This window comes from Podarcis liolepis (assembly GCF_965112155.1).
Source record: "Podarcis liolepis genome assembly, chromosome: 8".
Lineage (NCBI taxonomy): Eukaryota > Metazoa > Chordata > Lepidosauria > Squamata > Lacertidae > Podarcis > Podarcis liolepis.
The window spans coordinates 66,884,013-66,903,271 of NC_139560.1; the positions used below are offsets into that span (position 1 = coordinate 66,884,013).

General features: G+C 44.4%; 2 protein-coding genes across 2 annotated transcripts; both read right to left on the reverse strand.

Moving 5' to 3' along the window:
- Positions 1-217: 217 nt before the first annotated feature.
- Positions 218-6,727, reverse strand: LOC310714260 (serpin B6-like). The gene is made up of 7 exons (XM_083519575.1): positions 6,674-6,727; positions 4,868-5,045; positions 4,495-4,632; positions 2,788-2,905; positions 2,533-2,675; positions 2,094-2,261; positions 218-1,124 (listed from the first exon to the last, which is right to left on the reverse strand). Exons 2-7 carry the CDS (start codon positions 5,033-5,035, stop codon positions 720-722), a joined length of 1,140 nt encoding a protein of 379 aa, XP_083375701.1. The 5' UTR covers positions 5,036-5,045; positions 6,674-6,727; the 3' UTR covers positions 218-719.
- A 4,451-nt stretch (positions 6,728-11,178) lies between these two features.
- On the reverse strand, positions 11,179-18,024 carry LOC310714265 (serpin B6-like). The gene is made up of 7 exons (XM_083519586.1): positions 17,390-18,024; positions 16,447-16,624; positions 15,923-16,060; positions 14,022-14,139; positions 13,767-13,909; positions 13,331-13,498; positions 11,179-12,350 (listed from the first exon to the last, which is right to left on the reverse strand). Exons 2-7 carry the CDS (start codon positions 16,612-16,614, stop codon positions 11,946-11,948), a joined length of 1,140 nt encoding a protein of 379 aa, XP_083375712.1. The 5' UTR covers positions 16,615-16,624; positions 17,390-18,024; the 3' UTR covers positions 11,179-11,945.
- Between the last annotated feature and the right edge of the window lie 1,235 nt (positions 18,025-19,259).

Here is a 19,259-nt window from a genome sequence, read left to right on the forward strand (position 1 = left end):
AAAACTACTGTTTTGCACAGTGGAAACATAATTTTCAAAACTACATTTATAGCTTTAAAATGCATGTTTTACAGACAATGATGACTGGCATTTAGAGAAGAATTAAGAATGTGATGCTGCACACTTTTGTACAGAGACAGATTTGGGCAACAGAAGGAAGGCAGAAAAGCTTATAGAGATAATGTCTAAAACAGCATTAGGTCTCAATGTGATGCCTGTGGTATTTCAGCCTGCTCCTAAGCATTTATATTCAGATTGCCAACCTTTTTGGAACAATGAGGACATTTGGAATTTTGAGAAACTGCTATGGGCGCCAGTCACAACATGGCTGCCATGGAGCGTGTGGCATGACACAAAATGGCTGTTGGCAGAGGAGAGAAAGAGAGGCAAAGCTGGTGTCAACATTAACTTGGCAGGAAGTTCTCTTATGCATTTTTTATTTTTCGGAGTGTGTCTACCATGGGAGGTACCAGTGGATTCACTGCACTGGCAACCCCATTCTATGACAAAGAGAATCTGCCAACGAAGAGGGTGCTTGAAGATGAAAGGGTGGTTTGCTTCTAATTTTATGGGATGCTGAGATGACCTTATTACAATGGTGGCTGCTGAGGCAGCTGCTGCCTCAATGCCCTCTTCATTGATCTCCACAAAGGACTTGTGATACACCTCTGACAAAGCCAAGTCACTTTTCTTTGACATTCCTGAGAAGTTAGCTTGCTTCAGGGAGAGCAAAACCTACCATAGAAAAGAAGGCTTTGTGTTTTGTTGTGCCAAATGAAGAAGAGAAAGGGATGGTCGGCTGTGACACAGGGCACAATCCTAGCACGCCGCTTAGTCATTACAGCAGCAGTAGCAGCAACGGCCTCAGTTCCCTCTTCGTTTACCTCTACAAAGGATTTGTGAACAACCTTAGACAAAACCAAGTCATTGTTGGGAGACATCCTAGAGAAATCCGCCTTGCTTGGGTCAAACGCCTCAGCCATTCCCATGCTGCTCAGAACAGGCTTCAGGTCGTATTTTTCCTCCAGTTTAAATTTGGGCAGAGACAGCTGAACTTCAGTTAGGTCCATCTTCTCAGGGTTAATCCAATCCTTCAGTTTCTCATAGGTCATTTCTCTCTCCAGCTAAAATAAGACAAACACAAGGCATTCAAGGAAAAAAGGAAATCCTGGCTGCATATAAAAATCCTCACATTTCTTACATCAAACCATTTTCACTGGATTCACAGTGACTCAAATGACTCCATGTACATCACTTAAACTTGTTTCACAATTGCTCTTTCTGTCCAGGTAGAATTCCTTTCTGCTCAACTTGCTTTTATGCCTTCCATCTTTCTGAATAAGACAGAACACTGGCAGACTTAACTATGCTTATAGAAATATAAGCAGCTTTATATATTGCTCCTTCTGGGGTAATTTATCCACCTTTGCTTCCCCCCACCCTGTACTCAGCTCTCACCTGTGGCTCCTAGAAGCTGTCAGCATGTTGAACAATGTTTATAAATTGTATACCTATATTTTAGCTGAAAGAATTAGGAAAATTCTCCAAACTATTATACAGTATAGTAATGGACCTAAAAGGTATCTAAAGCCATTTGCACATGCAGAATGCAGGCACCATATATATAGAAATGAGCAAACCAGTGATATTTTAGGGAGCAGGCTGGCAGGCAGGACCCATTACTTACATTACAGGAGCCTATACAACACAAAACACTGTTGCTATGTGTAGGTTTTATTTTATTTGTTTTTTATCTTATATTTTGGAAATGTACATCTAGTTTTTTTCCTTTACGTTTTTTGGGGGCCCCAAAAGAGTGGGACCCTAAGCTATAGCTTGTTTAGCTTATACGTAAATTCGGCACTGACCCCAAGGAGGTCATTTTGGCACTGCTGGCATGGTGGTTTGACTTCACCCCTGGAGGCACACTCCATTGTCTCTCGAGACAGATGCCAACAATATAATAAGTTACACTGGGCACGTGGAAGAATCATGTAGAAGCTGGAAGCTAGAATGCTCTTGTCATGTACCAACAAGGGCAATTTTTATGGACAAGAATTTAGATGGTTTTATTCTCAGCAACAATGCCTCACCTTTTCCAGGCCTGTAGAATTATCTGCAATCTCATCAGGAAGCAAGATGATCATGCTGAGCTCGTTTTCAACATAAAGAATCTCAAGAATTTTGGTGCGAAGTTCCGATATCCATGTCATGTTGAATTTAGCTTTCTTGAACATCATCTGCACTGGTTTGCTTTCATTCTGCAAATGGAGAAGAATTTCGTTTTAAGCATATAATCTTTTCTATTGCATTGCTTGAACTGCTCTGCACCTTGTTTACTGTTCATCCTCTGTTGTCTCTGCAAAAGAATGTCCTTAGGACATGTTGGGAAGGGAAATCCTACCTGGTCAACTGATGAAAGAAAAAAACAGAAGGAGGGAACACTCCAAATATCACAATGTATGTAATTTAATCAAAACGATAAAGACTGTTTGCTCAGTGATGTGCTTCACATTATGTCCCACCTCATACCTTGCTAATTTTGAACGGCGTTTCCTCAGTGAGATCTTTGCGGAACTGATTTGCCCAGTTTCCCTTGAAATAGATAGCATTCACCAAGACCAGCCTTGTACTGGAGTCAATTATTCCTGGGGCGAGCAGATTTTGGATTTTACCTTGAAGAGGGATTAAAGAGCTGTTTTAATAAGAACATATTTTTCAGACACAAACTCATATTTTAAGAACTAAACCTCCGACAATATGGAAACCCAAGAATTTGCTACTCACTTGCTGTCTGTTCTTCCACCCAATTATTAATGTATTTCCTGGAATCCTCTGATGCTTTAATGAAGTCTAGTTTCTCTAGACCTGCTCGATAGAATTTCTGGCTGGAGTCTATGAATGACTTAAACAAATATGTTTCAGAATTAAAAGCTATATATGGATCTGTATATATCATATACACACAAACTTTGATTTCAATCAGGTTTTGTTCCACAGAAAAGAGGGGGAGAGAAGGATGTTTTTTCCATTTTCAGATACTAAAAGATGTGAAACACGTATGCAGATGCTTGATTTAACTTCAGTTGATAAGAAAAAGGTCATGGCATGTGCAATAGATTCCTATCAGCCAAAACAGATGGACTGAACCAGACCCAAACAAACTTCTTTTGCTCAAGAATACACATAGCAATCCTTGTCTTATTCTTATATATGAGAGTCCTACATGAAAGGTCCATATGCAGGATGCTAAATGCTTATGAAGATTTGCCCCTGTATCAATCCTGCTCAATGCAGGCAGATAATGAATTCCAATGTGTTGTTTTTTCTTTCCATTCCTCTATGGAAAAAAAAACGTTACGTAAGCAATACTTATTTGTCTCCAAATTTGGCTACTCTTTGGAAAGTGCCAACTACCTGTTGTATTACAGTTTTTTTTATTGTAATTATCCTCTTGGCTTGATCTAGCAAAAGCTCCTCTTAGTCTAACATTCTGTCCCTGGAAGCTCACAAGCATGTCATAAAATTAACACACATTTCTCTATAATGGCCTGGATTCAAAGGCCCATAAACAGATAGGGAAATGCAGCAGTGCTGGTCTGTGAACTCTTTGTGCAAACGCTGGGGGACTTTGCCTTCCAGGTCCCATGGCAGATTACAACAATTTAAAATTCTGTACGTATTACATATATTAAAAAGTCACAGCAATGGCCTGGGTCCTGAAAACACATAGGCCATAGGGTAAAGAGGTGCATCTTCAGAGTGGCCGACGAGACAGTATAACACCCGTCCTGAAAGACCTACATTGGTTCCCAGTATGTTTCCATGCACAAGTCAAAAGTGTTGGAGCTGACCTTTAAAGCCCTAAAAAGCCTCGGCTCTATATAGTTGAAGGAGCGTCTCCACCCCCATCGTTCAGCCCGGACGCTGAGGGCCTTCCGGTGGTTCCCTCCCTGCGAGAAGCTAAGCTACAGGGAACCAGGCAGAGGGCCTTCTTGGTAGTGGCGTCCGCCCTTTGGAACGCCCTTCCATCAGATGTCAAGGAAATAAGCAACTATATGACTTTTAGAAACATCTGAAGGCAGACCTGTTTAGGGAAGTTTTTAATGTTTGTAGTTTTCTTCTGTTTTAATGTTCTGCTGGGAGCTGCATAGAGTGCCTGGGGAAACCCAGCCATATGGGCAGGGTATAAATAATAAATATTATTATTATTATCCCAGCTAATGTCCTGGTGCCAAGTAAGGACAGGGGAAAAGAGAAAGAAATGAATCTATCCACCAAGTAGATTGGCTGGTACAACCTGCCACCTGGACTCAAGCTGATCACTGCTGCTAATTCAAATGTCCCTTTCAGTTTGATGGAAGGTTTTACTGGAAAGTACAGAACGGATAGTGAGTCCTTAGCTGCGTTTCTGATCTGCGACAGAACACGGTTCACTATCTGAACAGAGACCACTTCCTCTTCTCTAGCATATTTGTAAACCATGTAACTTACTGAAATAAACTCATAGGAAGTTTCTCCAAAGAGCCTGTTGGCTAGCCTAAGCAAGTACTTGGTGTCTGGCTTGTTGATTTCAGAAATAAGTTTCTCGTATCCCTGGTGAAACTCGATGTCGTTGGTCACAGACAGCACCTGTAAGACAATAAATGGTTAACAGATAATGTTAAGTACAGTAATTTAAATACATTTATCTACGTACTCCTTAAAAACTGTATTAGTTGAAAAATCCATGCCTTTCAGCAAACAAGAGAGTGAAATACTCTAAATGCATATTTCAGCCTGACCTGCTACAAAGAAAAGGAAGCACCATGCATGGAGGCAAAAGTCAAGCTCCCCCCTCCCCTTAATAGTATTTATCTGGATATACCTTTGCCATTTGGGCTGCAGTGTTCCCTGCCGCACCCAGAGAGACCATCGTCAAAGCAGAAGAAATGCTCAACGGAGAAAAAAACACGTTCGCTGTATTATCATTTTGACTTAGCTTCTTGAACAGATTGAGGGCAAAGGCACTGTTTGCTGCAGTGAGGTGGTCCATGTCTTATAACCTACGAAACAAGCACAGAGAAGACAGTCATCCAGTTTATCTGCTCGGAGGTCACTTTTACAAGAAAAACCCCAAACCTAAGCATTTGTTTTCAGATCCCACACGTATCCAAATGCATATCAACCTGTAATTCCCATGCTGGAACATTTTCATGCTCTCCAAAATGCCACCCAGCGACCGTTTTCTGGTGTGGGGGAGGCTGCAGCCCACAGAGGATCCGTCAATCACATGCTACATTTCTTTAGATGAAAGCAATGGCCAGCAGACAGTAATTTGCAAAAATGCCCAGGAGGAGAGTAACATTTGCCCTCACTTGATTTCTAAGAAGATCAGCTTTAAATTTAAAGTCTATTGCATCTTATATGCCACATTACCCCCTTTGGGACATACAGTGGTACTTTGGGTTAAGTACTTACCGTATTTTTTGCACCATAACACTCACTTTTTTCCTCCTAGAAAGTAAGGGGAAATGTCTGTGCGTGTTATGGAGCGAATGCCTGCGGGTGGTGGTGGGGGGGATCTGCTGCAGTCGTGAGGAGAGGATCCATACTTCCCCTTCCTTCCCTCCTCTGTGGTTACAAAGTATGGATCCACATGGATCCTCAGGATTTTTGCATTGGGCTACTCCAAACTCACTGTCAGATCACAAGTCTGTGGCCACAGCATGAACCACAAAAATCATATATCCACTATTTCATTTAGAATATTTTTTTCTTGTTTTCCTCCTCTAAAAACTATGTGCGTGTTATGGTCTGGTGCGTGTTATAGAGCTAAAAATACGGTAATTCATCCCGGAGATCCGTTCTTAACCTGAAACTGTTCTTAACCTGAAGCACCACTTTAGCTAATGGAGCCTCCTGCTGCTGCCATGCCGCTGCCGCTGCTGCACTATTTCTGTTCTCATCCTGAAGCAAAGTTCTTAACCTGAGGTGATATTTCTGGGTTAGCAGAGTCTGTAACCTGTAGCGTATGTAACCTGAAGTGTATGTAACCCGAGATACCACTGTAAAGCATCATTTGAGAGCCTGTTGTCCCTCCCCACTGCATAATTCTAGCCTCAAAAACAGGACTACTAAAGCCTCAGGTCGCAGAATTAAGTTAGCAAGCCAACAGCTATAATAGCCTGACTTTCGCAATTAAATCTATATTTGATAAACCGTGTCCTGAAGGGGATCAAGCTTGCATGAAGTCCTGTTTGATGCTTTTATAACTATATTGTGACTACTGGCACTAAGATGTACAAATCTTTCAAAACTCCTTCTACCAATATTAGGGCAGGCATGTCCAAAGTCTGGTTCGGGGGTTTAATTCGGCCCCTTCTGTCCTGGGGTAAAATCCTAAAAAAAAATGCTCAGCAACTTCAATCCTAAAAAGAAGCTCAACAACTTTGGTAGAGAAACACAGTATGGAAAGCCGCAGCTATAAAATTTCTGCCTGTGTCGTGCAGCTGTTCAAAGGACAGAAGTGTGCACAGAAGTGCAGGTCCCACAGGTGACAACACCCTGAGACCCTCCCAGATTAATTACTTCCTCAACAAAGGAAGTCCCAGACAACATCAGGACCCACCGCCTTTCCTTTAAAAGACACGCAACAGGTACAAATGGAAACCCAAAGAGAAGAGGACTGTACCGGGAGAAATGCGCGCGGCTGTTACGCACGGATTGCAGGAAGGGCTCCGGCTGCGAGTAAAGAGAGGCACCGAGTGGCGACGGGAAACCCGAGTAGGAGGTACGAAACCATCCCGTCCTGCCAGGGGAGGCGCTCCTCCCTGTGACTCAGCCCCTGACTCAGCCGCTATCCAGGAACCTAATAGGGTGGCGAGGCGGGGGGGAAGGAGCCGCAGCTTCGAGCCCCCCAAGTTTGCGGCCGGCTTCCATTGCCACTGAGCATGTGCAGAACCAGGGGCGCCGACTTATAAAAAATATTGGGGGGGCCCATACCGGGGTCCTGCCGCTGGTTCGCTCGGGTAGCCGGGAGAACGCAGTTCGAGGTGGCGGTGTTGGGGAGAGACCCTCGCTCAGGGCGCCACTAGACTTGGCGGCCGGCGGCCTATCTGGGGGGGTTTTGGAGCGTATTTCGGCGGAGCGATTGGGGAGGAGGGGGCTTGTTGCCAGATTCTTCAGCTGAGCCGGAGATCCGCTGCTGGGGGTCGCTGGGCCGAGTTGTGAGCACGGCCTGCTGAAGGGAGATCCAGCCGATTGCGCGACGGGGACGGCCGGGGCTCTCCGGCTAGGGCGCGCGGCTGGCTGGCTGGCGAGGGAGCAGGTGGGGAGGAGGCGGGGGTCCTCACTCTCTTAGGAAACGCACCCGTGCGCCCGATTGCCATGAAGTCCGAAGGGTGCGTGTGTGGAATTAAAAAGCAAAAACGAGATACGGGCAGGGCAGGCAAAGAGTTTTCTGCAAGAGGATGGAGGGCAGGTTGAAGAGAAAATCACTCAGGATGAGACAGTCAAATCAGCCATGATAAAATGGGCTCAGGATATTGGGTATAACATCATGTTTGAGGACTGGGAAAGGTTATGGACCACCGGAATGAAATTCACGGCATGTAATGCCTTGAAGGAAAATATTATGAAAATGATTTATAGGTGGTACATGACCCCAGTCAAGCTTGCAAAAATATATCACCTGTCTGATAATAAATGTTGGAAATGTAAGGAGGCTGAAGGGACATTCTTTCACCTCTGGTGGACTTGTCCAAAAGTGAAGGCCTTCTGGGAAATGATCTATAATGAGTTAAAAAAGGTATTTAAGTATACCTTTCCCAAGAAACCAGAGGCCTTCCTCTTGGGCATTGTTGGCCAGAAAGTGTTAAAGAAGGATAGAACTTTCTTTATGTATGCAACTACAGCAGCAAGAATACTTATCGCAAAATATTGGAAGACACAATATTTGCCCACACTGGAAGAGTGGCAGACGCAATTGATGGACTACATGGAACTGGCTGAAATGACGGGCAGAATCCGAGATTTGGGAGAAGAAACAACGGAAGAGGACTGGAAAAAATTTAAGGACTATTTACAAAAACAATATAAGTTGTATGAATGTTAAAAATTTACACGATTCGGAAACTATAGCTTCAGCAATTAGATTTGGGAAACAGGAAATTATATTTTAAGTAAGAAAAGGTCAAAATCTAAGGTAATACTATGTTTAATTTAAGATATAAGTAACTGATGAAAAGTATGTTAAATTTAGAGGTATAGTATTTGAAAAGTACAAAATAAGGTACGAAACAAGGTAATAATTTGCTGATATCTTTATTATAAAGAATGCAGGGTAAGGGAGATGCGAGGAAGTCCAGTTAGTTATATAAAAAATGTGTTGAATGGTTGGTTTTCTTTTCTTCTTTTTCTTCTTTTCTTTTTCTTGTTCTTTTACTTTTTTCTTCAGTGTATGTTTCTAACTTTGTATTTGAAAACTTAATAAAATATTTATAAAAAAAAAAGAAGAGAAAATCCTTTCGCTTTTCTGGGGCGCAGGGAAGTCTCAGAGCCGGAGGTTGGGGAAGGGACCCCCTTTGCTCTGCCCTCTTCTCCCGTCTTAGATTCGCATGGGGGTCCCCGCCCGAGCTTGCCTGGCCACCGGGCCACACAAGGGCCACGCTCTACGCGCCGCACCTTGCTAGCCGCGCAGCTGTCCTCCGCGGCTGCGGAGCGGCCCTGCGCAGGTGCCCAGCCCCTCTGGGCGCCCGCTGCGCTGCCAATGACAAGCGGGCGACGTCGCGGGCGGGGAAAGCGTCACTTTCTTTCCCGATCCTTCATCCTCCCAGTCTTCCAGCCCTTTTTTGGGTTGGAAGCTCGTCTCGTTCACCCTTCTCCTTTCTTCACCCTGCGCGCAATTTTCCTCCCTCGTCTCCCTCCCCATTTCTCCTTCCTTCCTTCCTTCCTTCCTGACTGACAGGGCTCGGGCTTTGGCTCTGGCTTTGGCTCAGGCTCGGGCTCGGGCAGCCACAGCGTCGGCGGTGTTGGCGATCGGCGGCGCGGGGGGATGGCCCTCCCAGGGGAGCCGGCGCTGCTCAATGGGGTTGCCAAGGAGACAGGCCGGCCGCCCCCCTCCCCCGGCCCGGCGCCCCCCGCCGCACCGGTGCCCGTTATCGAGCTGGTGCGCGCCGGGCGCCCTATAAAAGCCGCGGACGCGCCCACCGCCGCCCGAGATTATTGGGGGGGCTGAGCCCCCCCAAACGAATTTTTGAGGGGGCTCGGGCCCCCTCAGGCCCCATGGAGTCGGCGCCTATGTGCAGAACGGCTTGCACATGCCCAGCAGGAGGAAACGAAGCCGCTGCCCGTCTTCTTTTTCCCCGTCGCCGCCTGTTTTTTCAGAAACGGAGAAGCCTCTCGGAGCAGGAAGGTGGCGCTGCGAAAGCGCAATTGCGCCCTGCTCGCGCTGGTTGTTGGCGCTGCAGAAGTAATCCCCGCAGGCTTACTCCCGAGTAAGGGCGCCTGGCTGCGCAAACCCGGGGAGCCTGACATTAATACAGACAATGCAGTTTATAGGGTAAAGCTCATATTCTTTTACTTAGTGTCGGCGTTGCTTGGATAGATCCTCTTTCTATTCGCTGATTGTTAAATGTTCGGAAGAAGTCAGAAGCCCAAGGCAGTGTAAGTTTATTCAGCATTTGTCAGTGACAACAGCTCACTCATAGGAAAACAAGAACCAAACTGACTGGACAACACGATAATAATGCCGAGGATGAACTGACCGTTGACAGTTTGACAGTTGAAAGAGCATGCGCTTACTTGCCATTAGAACGCAGGTCCATAGCTGTCAACTTTCAGATTAGAAAATAAGGGATCAGCAGCCTCACCAGTCCAGGGGACAGTCTATGGGATATCTAACAATCCGGGATAGCAGCGGGAAACGGCGTTGGAATAAGGGAATTTCCCGCAAAAAAAGGGAAGGTTGACAGCTAAGTGTTCATCTACCAACGCTTCTGCGATTGGTTAGAATGCGCCTTGTAACATAAAATGTGTTAAACTCAATACATAACACTGATTTATTGCCTTTCCTTGGTAGTGAGAGAGGTTGTGCGTGCGGGGAGCCTAGGGTTATTCTACGAACATGAATGTCTCGCAACAAATGGAATTGATCCCTAGAAAATACAACCTGAAAAAAGAGACGACACACGTACTTCTGTAAACCAAGGAACCACTATGACCTTCGGCTGAGATCAGCTCCTTTGAGGTGTGTATTCTAGATATGCAGGCTTGAATATTTCTGGCCATACTGAGTGTTGTTGTTTTTCCCCGGACATGCTGGGTGAAGGATGGGAACATCCAGTTTGATTTTTTGATGACTGCAATATTCTCCGGAAAGATTGGGTAAGCTTGTACAGTTCAGAGGAACCTCTGGGTATGTGGTGATTAATCTGTGGACTATTCTGGAGAAGTGTTGGGATTTGGGTGTCCTGCCCATAAGAGTGTGTTTATGAGGAGTGTTGAGGGAGTCCCATCTCTTCAAATGAAAGCACGGCGGGACACTATTTGATCTACTGAAAGTGACCAGATTGTTGTTAACCATGTGGGGAACCTGGGTAATAAACAATATTCATGCCTTCAATTTGTTGCCCAATACACACAACTACGATGCTTAAAACAAAGGTCAGACTACCTGGGTGAGATTATGATGCCCTGTTAGAACCATGTTGAGGCCTGAGAAGGAGATCCTGCTATAGTTTCTAAGACCATTGCTATTGGGAAACGCGGACGGGTACCAGTTAGGATTCTGACCCTGGTGATGCTGTGTTGCAACTGAGTAAGGTTAAGCATAATGGACAGTTGGTGCATAAATACAGAGGGCAAACTTCTAATGCCTGAAATGCAAGCAAGCCGTGGGGAATCAAAAGTACCAGAATGTGCCTATCAGTGATGCAAAAGGAGAACTCAGATCACGACACTTGAGGAAAACACGTATAGGAACATGAACCATTTCTGCAGAGCAGAGACTTGACTCAATTACAACTTGTCAAAGGACGTTCTCCCAGAAGCCTCTGGATTTTGCATGCATTTCCCATACTATCCCAACTGGTCCGGAATATATCCTCCAGTTTGGAACAGGTTCCATCTAATTGCTCTTTCTTTGTACTAACCAGCTGGTGAGATGATGAATATATAAAATAAATAAACAAACAGGAGTGTTGTCAATTATTTTAATGCAAGTGGGCTGCACTGTTTTCACAGTGGAAACATAAGTTTCAAAACTACATTTCTTGCTTTAAAATGCATGTTTTACAGACAATGATGACCGGCATTTAGAGAAGAATTAAGAATGTGATGCTACACACTTGTCATGTACAGAGACAGATTTGGGTAACAGAAGGAAGGCAGAAAAGCTTATATAGGTTATGTCTAAAACAGCATTAGGCCTCAATGTGATGCCTGTGGTATTTCAGCCTGCTCCTAAGCATTTATACTCAGATTGCCAAACCTTTTGGACCAATGAGGAAATTTGGAATTTTGAGAAACTGCTATGGGCGCCAGTCACAAAATGGCTGCCATGGGGCGTGTGGCATGACACAAAATGGCTGTTGGCAGAGGAGAGAAAGAAAGGCAGAGCCAGTGTCCACATTAAATTAGCAGGAAGGGCAGGAAGTTGTCTTACGCATTTTTTATTTTTGAGGGTGTGTTTACCATGGGAGGTACCAGTGGGTTCATTGCATCAGCAACCCCATTCTATGGCAAAGAGAATCTGCCAAAGAAGAGGGTGCTTTTTGTTGCCTTGAAGATGAAAGGGTGGTTTGCTTCTAATTTTATGGGATGCTGAGATGACCTTATTACAATGGTGGCTGCTGAGGCAGCTGCTGCCTCAATGCCCTCTTCATTGATCTCCACAAAGGACTTGTGATACACCTCTGACAAAGCCAAGTCACTTTTCTTTGACATTCCTGAGAAGTTAGCTTGCTTCAGGGAGAGCAAAACCTACCATAGAAGAGAAGGCTTTGTGTTTTGTTGTGCCGAATGAGGAAGAGAAAGGGATGGTCGGCTGTGAAATTCGGCAGAAACCTAGCACACTTGAAATTCATAAGAGGAGCAGTAGCAGCAGCGGCCTCAGTTCCCTCTTCGTTTATCTCTACAAAGGATTTGTGAACAACCTCAGACAAAACCAAGTCATTGTTGGGAGACATCCTAGAGAAATCCGCCTTGCTTGGGTCAAACGCCTCAGCCATTCCCATGCTGCTCAGAACAGGCTTCAGGTCGTATTTTTCCTCCAGTTTAAATTTGGGTAGAAACAGCTCAACTTCAGTTAGGTCCATCTTCTCAGGGTTAATCCAATCCTTGAGTTTCTCATAGGTCATTTCTTTCTCCAGCTAAAATAAGACAAATACAAGGCATTCAAGGAAAAAAGGAAATCCTGGCTGCATATATAAATCCTCACATTTCTTACATAAAACCATTTTCACTGGAACCACAGTGACTCAAATGACTCCATGTACATCACTTAAACTTGTTTCACAATTGCCCTGTCTGTCCGGGTAGAATTCCTTTCTGCTCAACTTGCTTTTATGTCTTCCATCTTTCTGAATAAGACAGAACGCTGGCAGACTTAACTATGCTTATAGAAATATAAACAGCTATATTAAACATATATTGCTCCTTCTGGGGTAATTTATCCACCTTTGCTTCCCCCCACCCTGTACTCAGCTCTCATCTGTGGCTCCTAGAAGCTGTCAGCATGTTGAACAATGTTTATAGATTGTATACCTATATTTTAGCTGAAAGAATTAAGAAAATTCTCCAAACTATTATACAGTAGAGTAATTTATGGACCTAAAAGGTATCTAAAGCCATTTGCACATGCAGAATGCAGGCACCATATATATAGAAATGAGCAAACCAGTGATATTTTAGGGAGCAGGCTGGCAGGCGGGACGCATTACTTACATTATAGGAGCCTATACAACACAAAACACTGTTGCTATGTGTAGGTTTTATTTTATTTGTTATTTATCTTATATTTTGGAAAAGTACATCTAGGTTTTTTTCCCTTACATTTCTTTGGGGGGCCCAAAATAGTGGGACCCTAAGCTATAGCTTGTTTAGCTTATACGTAAATTCAGCACTGACCCCAGGGAGGTCATTTCGGCGCTGCTGGCATGGTGGTTTGACTTCACCTCTGAAGGCACACTCCATTGTCTCTCGAGACAGGCAGATGCCAACAATATAATAAGTTACACTGGGCACTTGGAAGAATCACGTAGAAGTTGGAAGCTAGAATGCTCTCGTCATACAAGGGCAATTTTTACGGGCAAGAATTTAGATGGTTTTATTCTTATCAAAAATGCCTCACCTTTTCCAGGCCTGTAGAATTATCTGCAATCTCATCAGGAAGCAGGATGATCATGCTGAGCTCGTTATCAACATAAGGAATCTCAAGAATTTTGGTGCGAAGTTCCGATATCCATGTCATGTTGAATTTAGCTTCCTTGAACATCATCTGCACCGGTTTGCTTTCATTCTGCAAATGGAGAAGAATTTCGTTTTAAGCATGTAATCTTTTCTATTGCACTGCTTGAGCTGCTCTGCACCTTGTTTACTGTTCATCCTCTGTTGTCTCTGCAAAAGAATGTCCTTAGGACATGGTGGGAAGGGAAATCCCAACTGGTCCACTGATGAAAGAAAAAAACAGAAGGAGGGAACACTCCAAATATCAGAATGTGTGTATGTAATCAAAATGATAAAGACTGTGCTCAGTGATGTTCTTCACATTATTTCCCACCTCATACCTTGCTAACTTTGAACGGCCTTTCCTCAGTGTCATCTTTGCAGAACTGATTTGCCCAGGTTCCCTTGAAATAGATAGCATTCACCAAGACCAGCCTTGTACTGGAGTCAATTAGTACTGGGGCAAGCAGATTTTGGATTTTACCTTGAAGAGGGATTAAAGAGCTGTTTTAATAAGTACATATTTTTTAGACACAAACTCATATTTTAAGAACTAAACCTCAGACAATATGGAAGCCCAAGAATTTGCTACTCACTTGCTGTCTGTTCTTCCACCCAATTATTAATGTATTTCCTGGAATCCTCTGATGCTTCAATGAAGTCTAGTTTCTCTAGACCTGCTCGATAGAATTTCTGGCTGGAGTCTATGAATGACTTAAACAAATATGTTTCAGAATTAAAAGCTATATATGGATCTGTATATATGATATACAAACAAACTTTGATTTCATTCAGGTTTTGTCCCACAGAAAAGAGAGGGAGAGAAGGATGTTTCTTTCATTTTCAGATACCGAAAGATGTGAAACACGTATGCAGATGCTTAATTTAACTTCAGTTGATAAGAAAAAGGTCATGGCATGTGCAATAGATTCCTATCAGCCAAAACAGATGGACTGAACCGGACCCAAACAAACTTCTTTTGCTCAAGAATACACATAGCAATCATTGTCTTATTCTTATACAGTGGTACCTCGGGTTACATACGCTTCAGGTTACATACGCTTCAGGTTACACATTCTGCTAACCCAGAAATAGTGCTTCAGGTTAAGAACTTTGCTTCAGGTTGAGAACAGAAATCGTGCTCCAGCAGCATGGCAGCAGTAAGAGTCCCCACTAGCTAAAGTACTACCTCATGTTAAGAACAGTTTCAGGTTAAGAATGGACCTCCGGAACGAATTAAGTACTTAACCCGAGGTACCACTGTATATGAGAGTCCTACATGAAAGGTCTGTATGCAGGATGCTAAATGCTTACCAATATTTGCCCTGTATCAATCCTGCTCAATGCAGGCGGATAATGAATTCCAATGTGGTATTTTCTCTTTCTGTTTCTCTATGGAGTAAAACTGTTATTTAAGCAATACTTATTCGTCCCCAAATTTGGTAACTCTTTGGAAAGTGCCGACTACCTGCTATATTACAGTTGTTCTTTTAAAAATGTACAGTGGTACCTCGGGTTATGTACTTAATTCATTCCGGAGGTCCGTTCTTAACCTGAAACTGTTCTTAACCTGAAGCATCACTTTAGCTAATGGGGCCTCCTGCTGCCGCTGCGCCACCGCATCTACCTGTTGTATTACAGTTGTTTTTTAAATGTAATTATCCTCTTGGCTTGATCTAGCAAAAGCTCCACTTAGTCTACCGTTCTGTCCCTGGAAGTTCACAAGCATGTCATAGAAGTGACAGACCGTGGGAAATGCAGTAGTGCTGGTCTGTGAACTCCTGTGCAAATGCTAAGGGAAACTGCCTTCCAGTGCAATGCCATCATTTACACAATATAAAAAAAAAATGTGAATGAGAGAAGGAGAGAAGCACAGGCTGCAGATAGTCAAGAGCTGAGAAAATGTAGTCGCATTCCCTCCCATTTCCTGAGTACTTCATTCTGCTTCTTGCTGGGGAAGCAAGTCACCAAAATGGAGAGCACTCTGATCTGCTGCTCACTGCCTCTGAAGCCTCTGTCAACAATGGTTTTGGGGTTGGCAGACCTCTGTAAAAGGCTGGGCAGGCTAGACCAAATTCATGAGCCAACATGCTAGAAACAAAAGGGTGCTTTGGGACCCAACATCCCATAAGCAGTCTCTTTTCCAAAACAAAGAATGTTATGGTCCAGCATTAGCTACCCTGCAGTTTTGGAGCTTTACAAGAGCAGCTTACAAAAAGCATCCAGTGCGAATGGTGCCAAGTAAGGACAGGGGAAAAGAGAAAGAAATGAATCTATCCACCAAGTAGATTGGCTGGTACAACCTGCCACCTGGACTCAAGCTGATCACTGCTGCTAATTCAAATGTCCCTTTCAGTTTGATGGAAGGTTTTACTGGAAAGTACAGAAGGGATAGTGAGTGCTTAGCTGCGTTTCTGATCTGTGACAGAACACGGTTCACTATCTGAACAGATACCACTTCCTCTTCTCTAGCATATTTGTAAACCATGTAACTTACTGAAATAAACTCATAGGATGTTTCTCCAAAGAGCCTATTGGCTAGCCTAAGCAAGTACTTGTTGTCTGGCTTGTTGATTTCAGAAATAAGTTTCTCGTATCCCTGGTGAAACTCGACGTCGTTGGTCACAGACAGCACCTGTAAGATGATAAATGGTTAACAGATAATGTTAAGTAATTTAAATACAGACATTTATCCACGTAATCCTAAAAAACGTGTTATCAGTTGAAAATCCACGTCCAGGTCATGTGGCCAGCATGACTAAGCCACTTCTGGTGAAACCAGCAGAGCACACGGAAACGCTGTTTACCTTCCTGCCTATTTATTTACTTGCATTTTGACGTGCTTTGGAACAGCTAGGTGGGCAGGAGTAGGGACCGTGCAACGGGAGTTCACTAGTAGCCTTAGGGGCCCGCTAATAAATGCATATTTCAGCCTGACCTGCTACAAAGAAAAGGAAGCACCATGCATGGAGGCAAAAGTCAAGCTCCCCCCTCCCCTTCATAGTATTTATCTGGATATACCTTTGCCATTTGGGCTGCAGTGTTCCCTGCCGCACCCAGAGAGAGCATCGTCAAAGCAGAAGAAATGCTCAAAGGAGAAAAAAACATGTTCGCTGTATTATCATTTTGACTTAGCTTCTTGAACAGATTGAGTGCAAAGGCACTGTTTGCTGCAGTGAGGCGGTCCATGTCTTATAACCTACGAAACAAGCACAGAGAAGACAGTCATCCAGTTTATCTGCTCGGAGGTCACTTTTACAAGAAAAAAACCCAAACCTAAGAATTTGTTTTCAGATCCCACACGTGTGTCCTAAGGACATATCAACCTGCATATCAACCAAGCTGGAGCATAAAAACCCACTCCTTCCATGCTATGCAGATGATTAGATTTTTCAGTGCAAACCCAACAAACACCAATAAAGAACAGGCACCAGTGTCAGTTTTATCTCTCCCCCCCCCTTGCAAAGCTCCTGTGCGCTAACAGCTGAGTGCAGCAGGCAGAAATCCTGCAGGTGAAGCCTTTCCCAGTAGAGAAACACAGTATGGAAAGCCGCAGCTATTAAATTTCTGCCTGTGTCGTGCAGCTGTTCAAAGGACAGAAGTGTCACCAAAGTGCAGGTCCCACAGGTGACAACACCCTGAGACCCTCCCAGATTACTTACTCCCTCAACAAAGGAAGTCCCAGACGCTGATGCCAAGCAATCCACCTGACTTACTCTCTGCAAACTAGTAAGCAACGACTTAAGCGGGTAGTTACCACTGACATGGTGTTTTTTTTACCGCAGCATGAACTTCAGAAAAAAAGAAACCGCTTCATCAGTCATGGCACAAACCTTTTTGTAGGCGTATACGATGCAATGGACTCTTTTAAGACCCTGGACGTTTTTTGTGCAAAATGATGCTGGCAGCCTTTAAGGCGCTCCTAGAACATTCGTTGCGCGCAAGCCACTCGTAATACGCCTACCTTTCTGGAAGTTAGAATCAGATATTGATTTTCTTCCTCGGCTTACCAAAAGCAGTCCAAGACGAGGCAGCTTTTAACCACACACACACAACATCAGGAACCACCCTTTCTTTTAAAGGACACGCAACAGGTGCAATTGGCACCCCAAAGAGAAGAGGACTGTACCGGGAGAAATGGGCGCGGCTGTTACGCACGGATCGCAGGAAGGGCTCCGGCTGCGCGCAAAGAGAGGCACCGAGTGGCGACGGGAAACCCGAGTAGGGGAAACGAAACCATCCCGTCCTGCCAGGGGAGGCGCTCCTTCCTGTGACTCAGCCCCTGACTCAGCCGCTATCCAGGAACCTAATAGGGTGGGGAGGGGAAGGAGCCGCAGCTTCGAGCCCCCAAGTTTGCGGCCGGCTTTCATTGCCACTGAGCATGTGCAGAACGGCTCGCACAGGTCCAGGAGGAGGAAACGAAGCCGCTGCCCGTTGCCTTTGAGGGCGGCACGCCTTTTTCCCCATCGCCGCCTGCATTTTCAGAAACGGAGAAGCCCCTCGGAGCAGGAAGGTGGCGCTGCGAAAGCGCAATTGCGCCCTGCTCGCGCTGGTTGTTGGCGCTGCAGAAGTAATCCCCGCAGGCTTATTCCCGAGTAGCGGCGCCTGGCTGCGCAAACCCGGGGAACCTGATATTAATACAGACAATGCAGTTTATAGAGTAAAGCTCATATTCTTTTACTTAGTTTCGGCGTCGCTTGGATAGATCCTCTTTCTATTCGCTGATTGTTAAATGTTCGGAAAAAGTCAGAAGCCCAAGGCAGTGTAAGTTTATTCAGCATTTGTCAGTGACAGCAGCTCACTTATAGGAACACAAGAACCAAACTGACTGGACAACACGATAATAATGCCGAGGATGAACTGACCGTTGACAGTTGAAAGAGCATGCGCTTACTTGCCATTAGAACGCAGGTCCATAGCTGTCAACTTTCAGATTTGAAAATAAGGGATCAGCAGCCTCGAAAATAAGAGATTAGCAGCTTCACCTGTCCCGGGGACAGTTTACGGCATATCTAACAATCCGGTATAGCAGTGGGAAATGGTGCTGGAATAAGGGAATTTCCCGCAAAAAAGGGAAGGTTGACAGCTATGCGTTCGTCTACCAACACTATACGATTGGTTAGAACGTGCCTTGTTACATAAAATGTGTTAAACCGCATACATAACATTGATTTATTGCATTTCCTTGGTAGTGAGACAGGTTGTGTGTGCGGGGAGCCTAAGGTTATCCCAACAGAACAAATGTCCAGCAACAAATACAACCTGAAAAAAGAGACGACTCACGTACTTCTGTAAACCAAGGAACCACTATGATCTTAGGGTGAGATCACTTTGAGGTGTATGATATAGATATGCAGGCTTGAATCTTTCTGGCCATAGTGAGTGTTGTTGTTGTTTTTTTCCGGACATGCTGGGGGAAGGATGTGAACATCCAGTCTGATTTTTTGATGACTGCAATATTCTCCGGAAAGATTGGGTAAGCTTGTACAGTTCAGAGGAATCTGTGGGTATGTGGTGATTAATCTGTGGACTATTCCGGAGAAGTGTTGGGATTTGGGTGTCCTGCCCATAAGAGTGTGTTTATGAGGAGTGTTGAAATGAAAAGCACGGCGGGACACCATTTGATCTACTGAAAGTGACCAGATTGTTGTTAACCATGTGGGGAAACTGGGTAATAAACGTATTCATGCCTTCAATTTGTTGCCCAATACACACAACTACGATGCTTAAAACAAAGGTCAGACTACCTGGGTGAGATTATGATGCCCTGTTAGAACCATGTTGAGGCCTGAGAAGGAGATCCTGCTATAGTTTCTAAGACCATTGCTATTGGG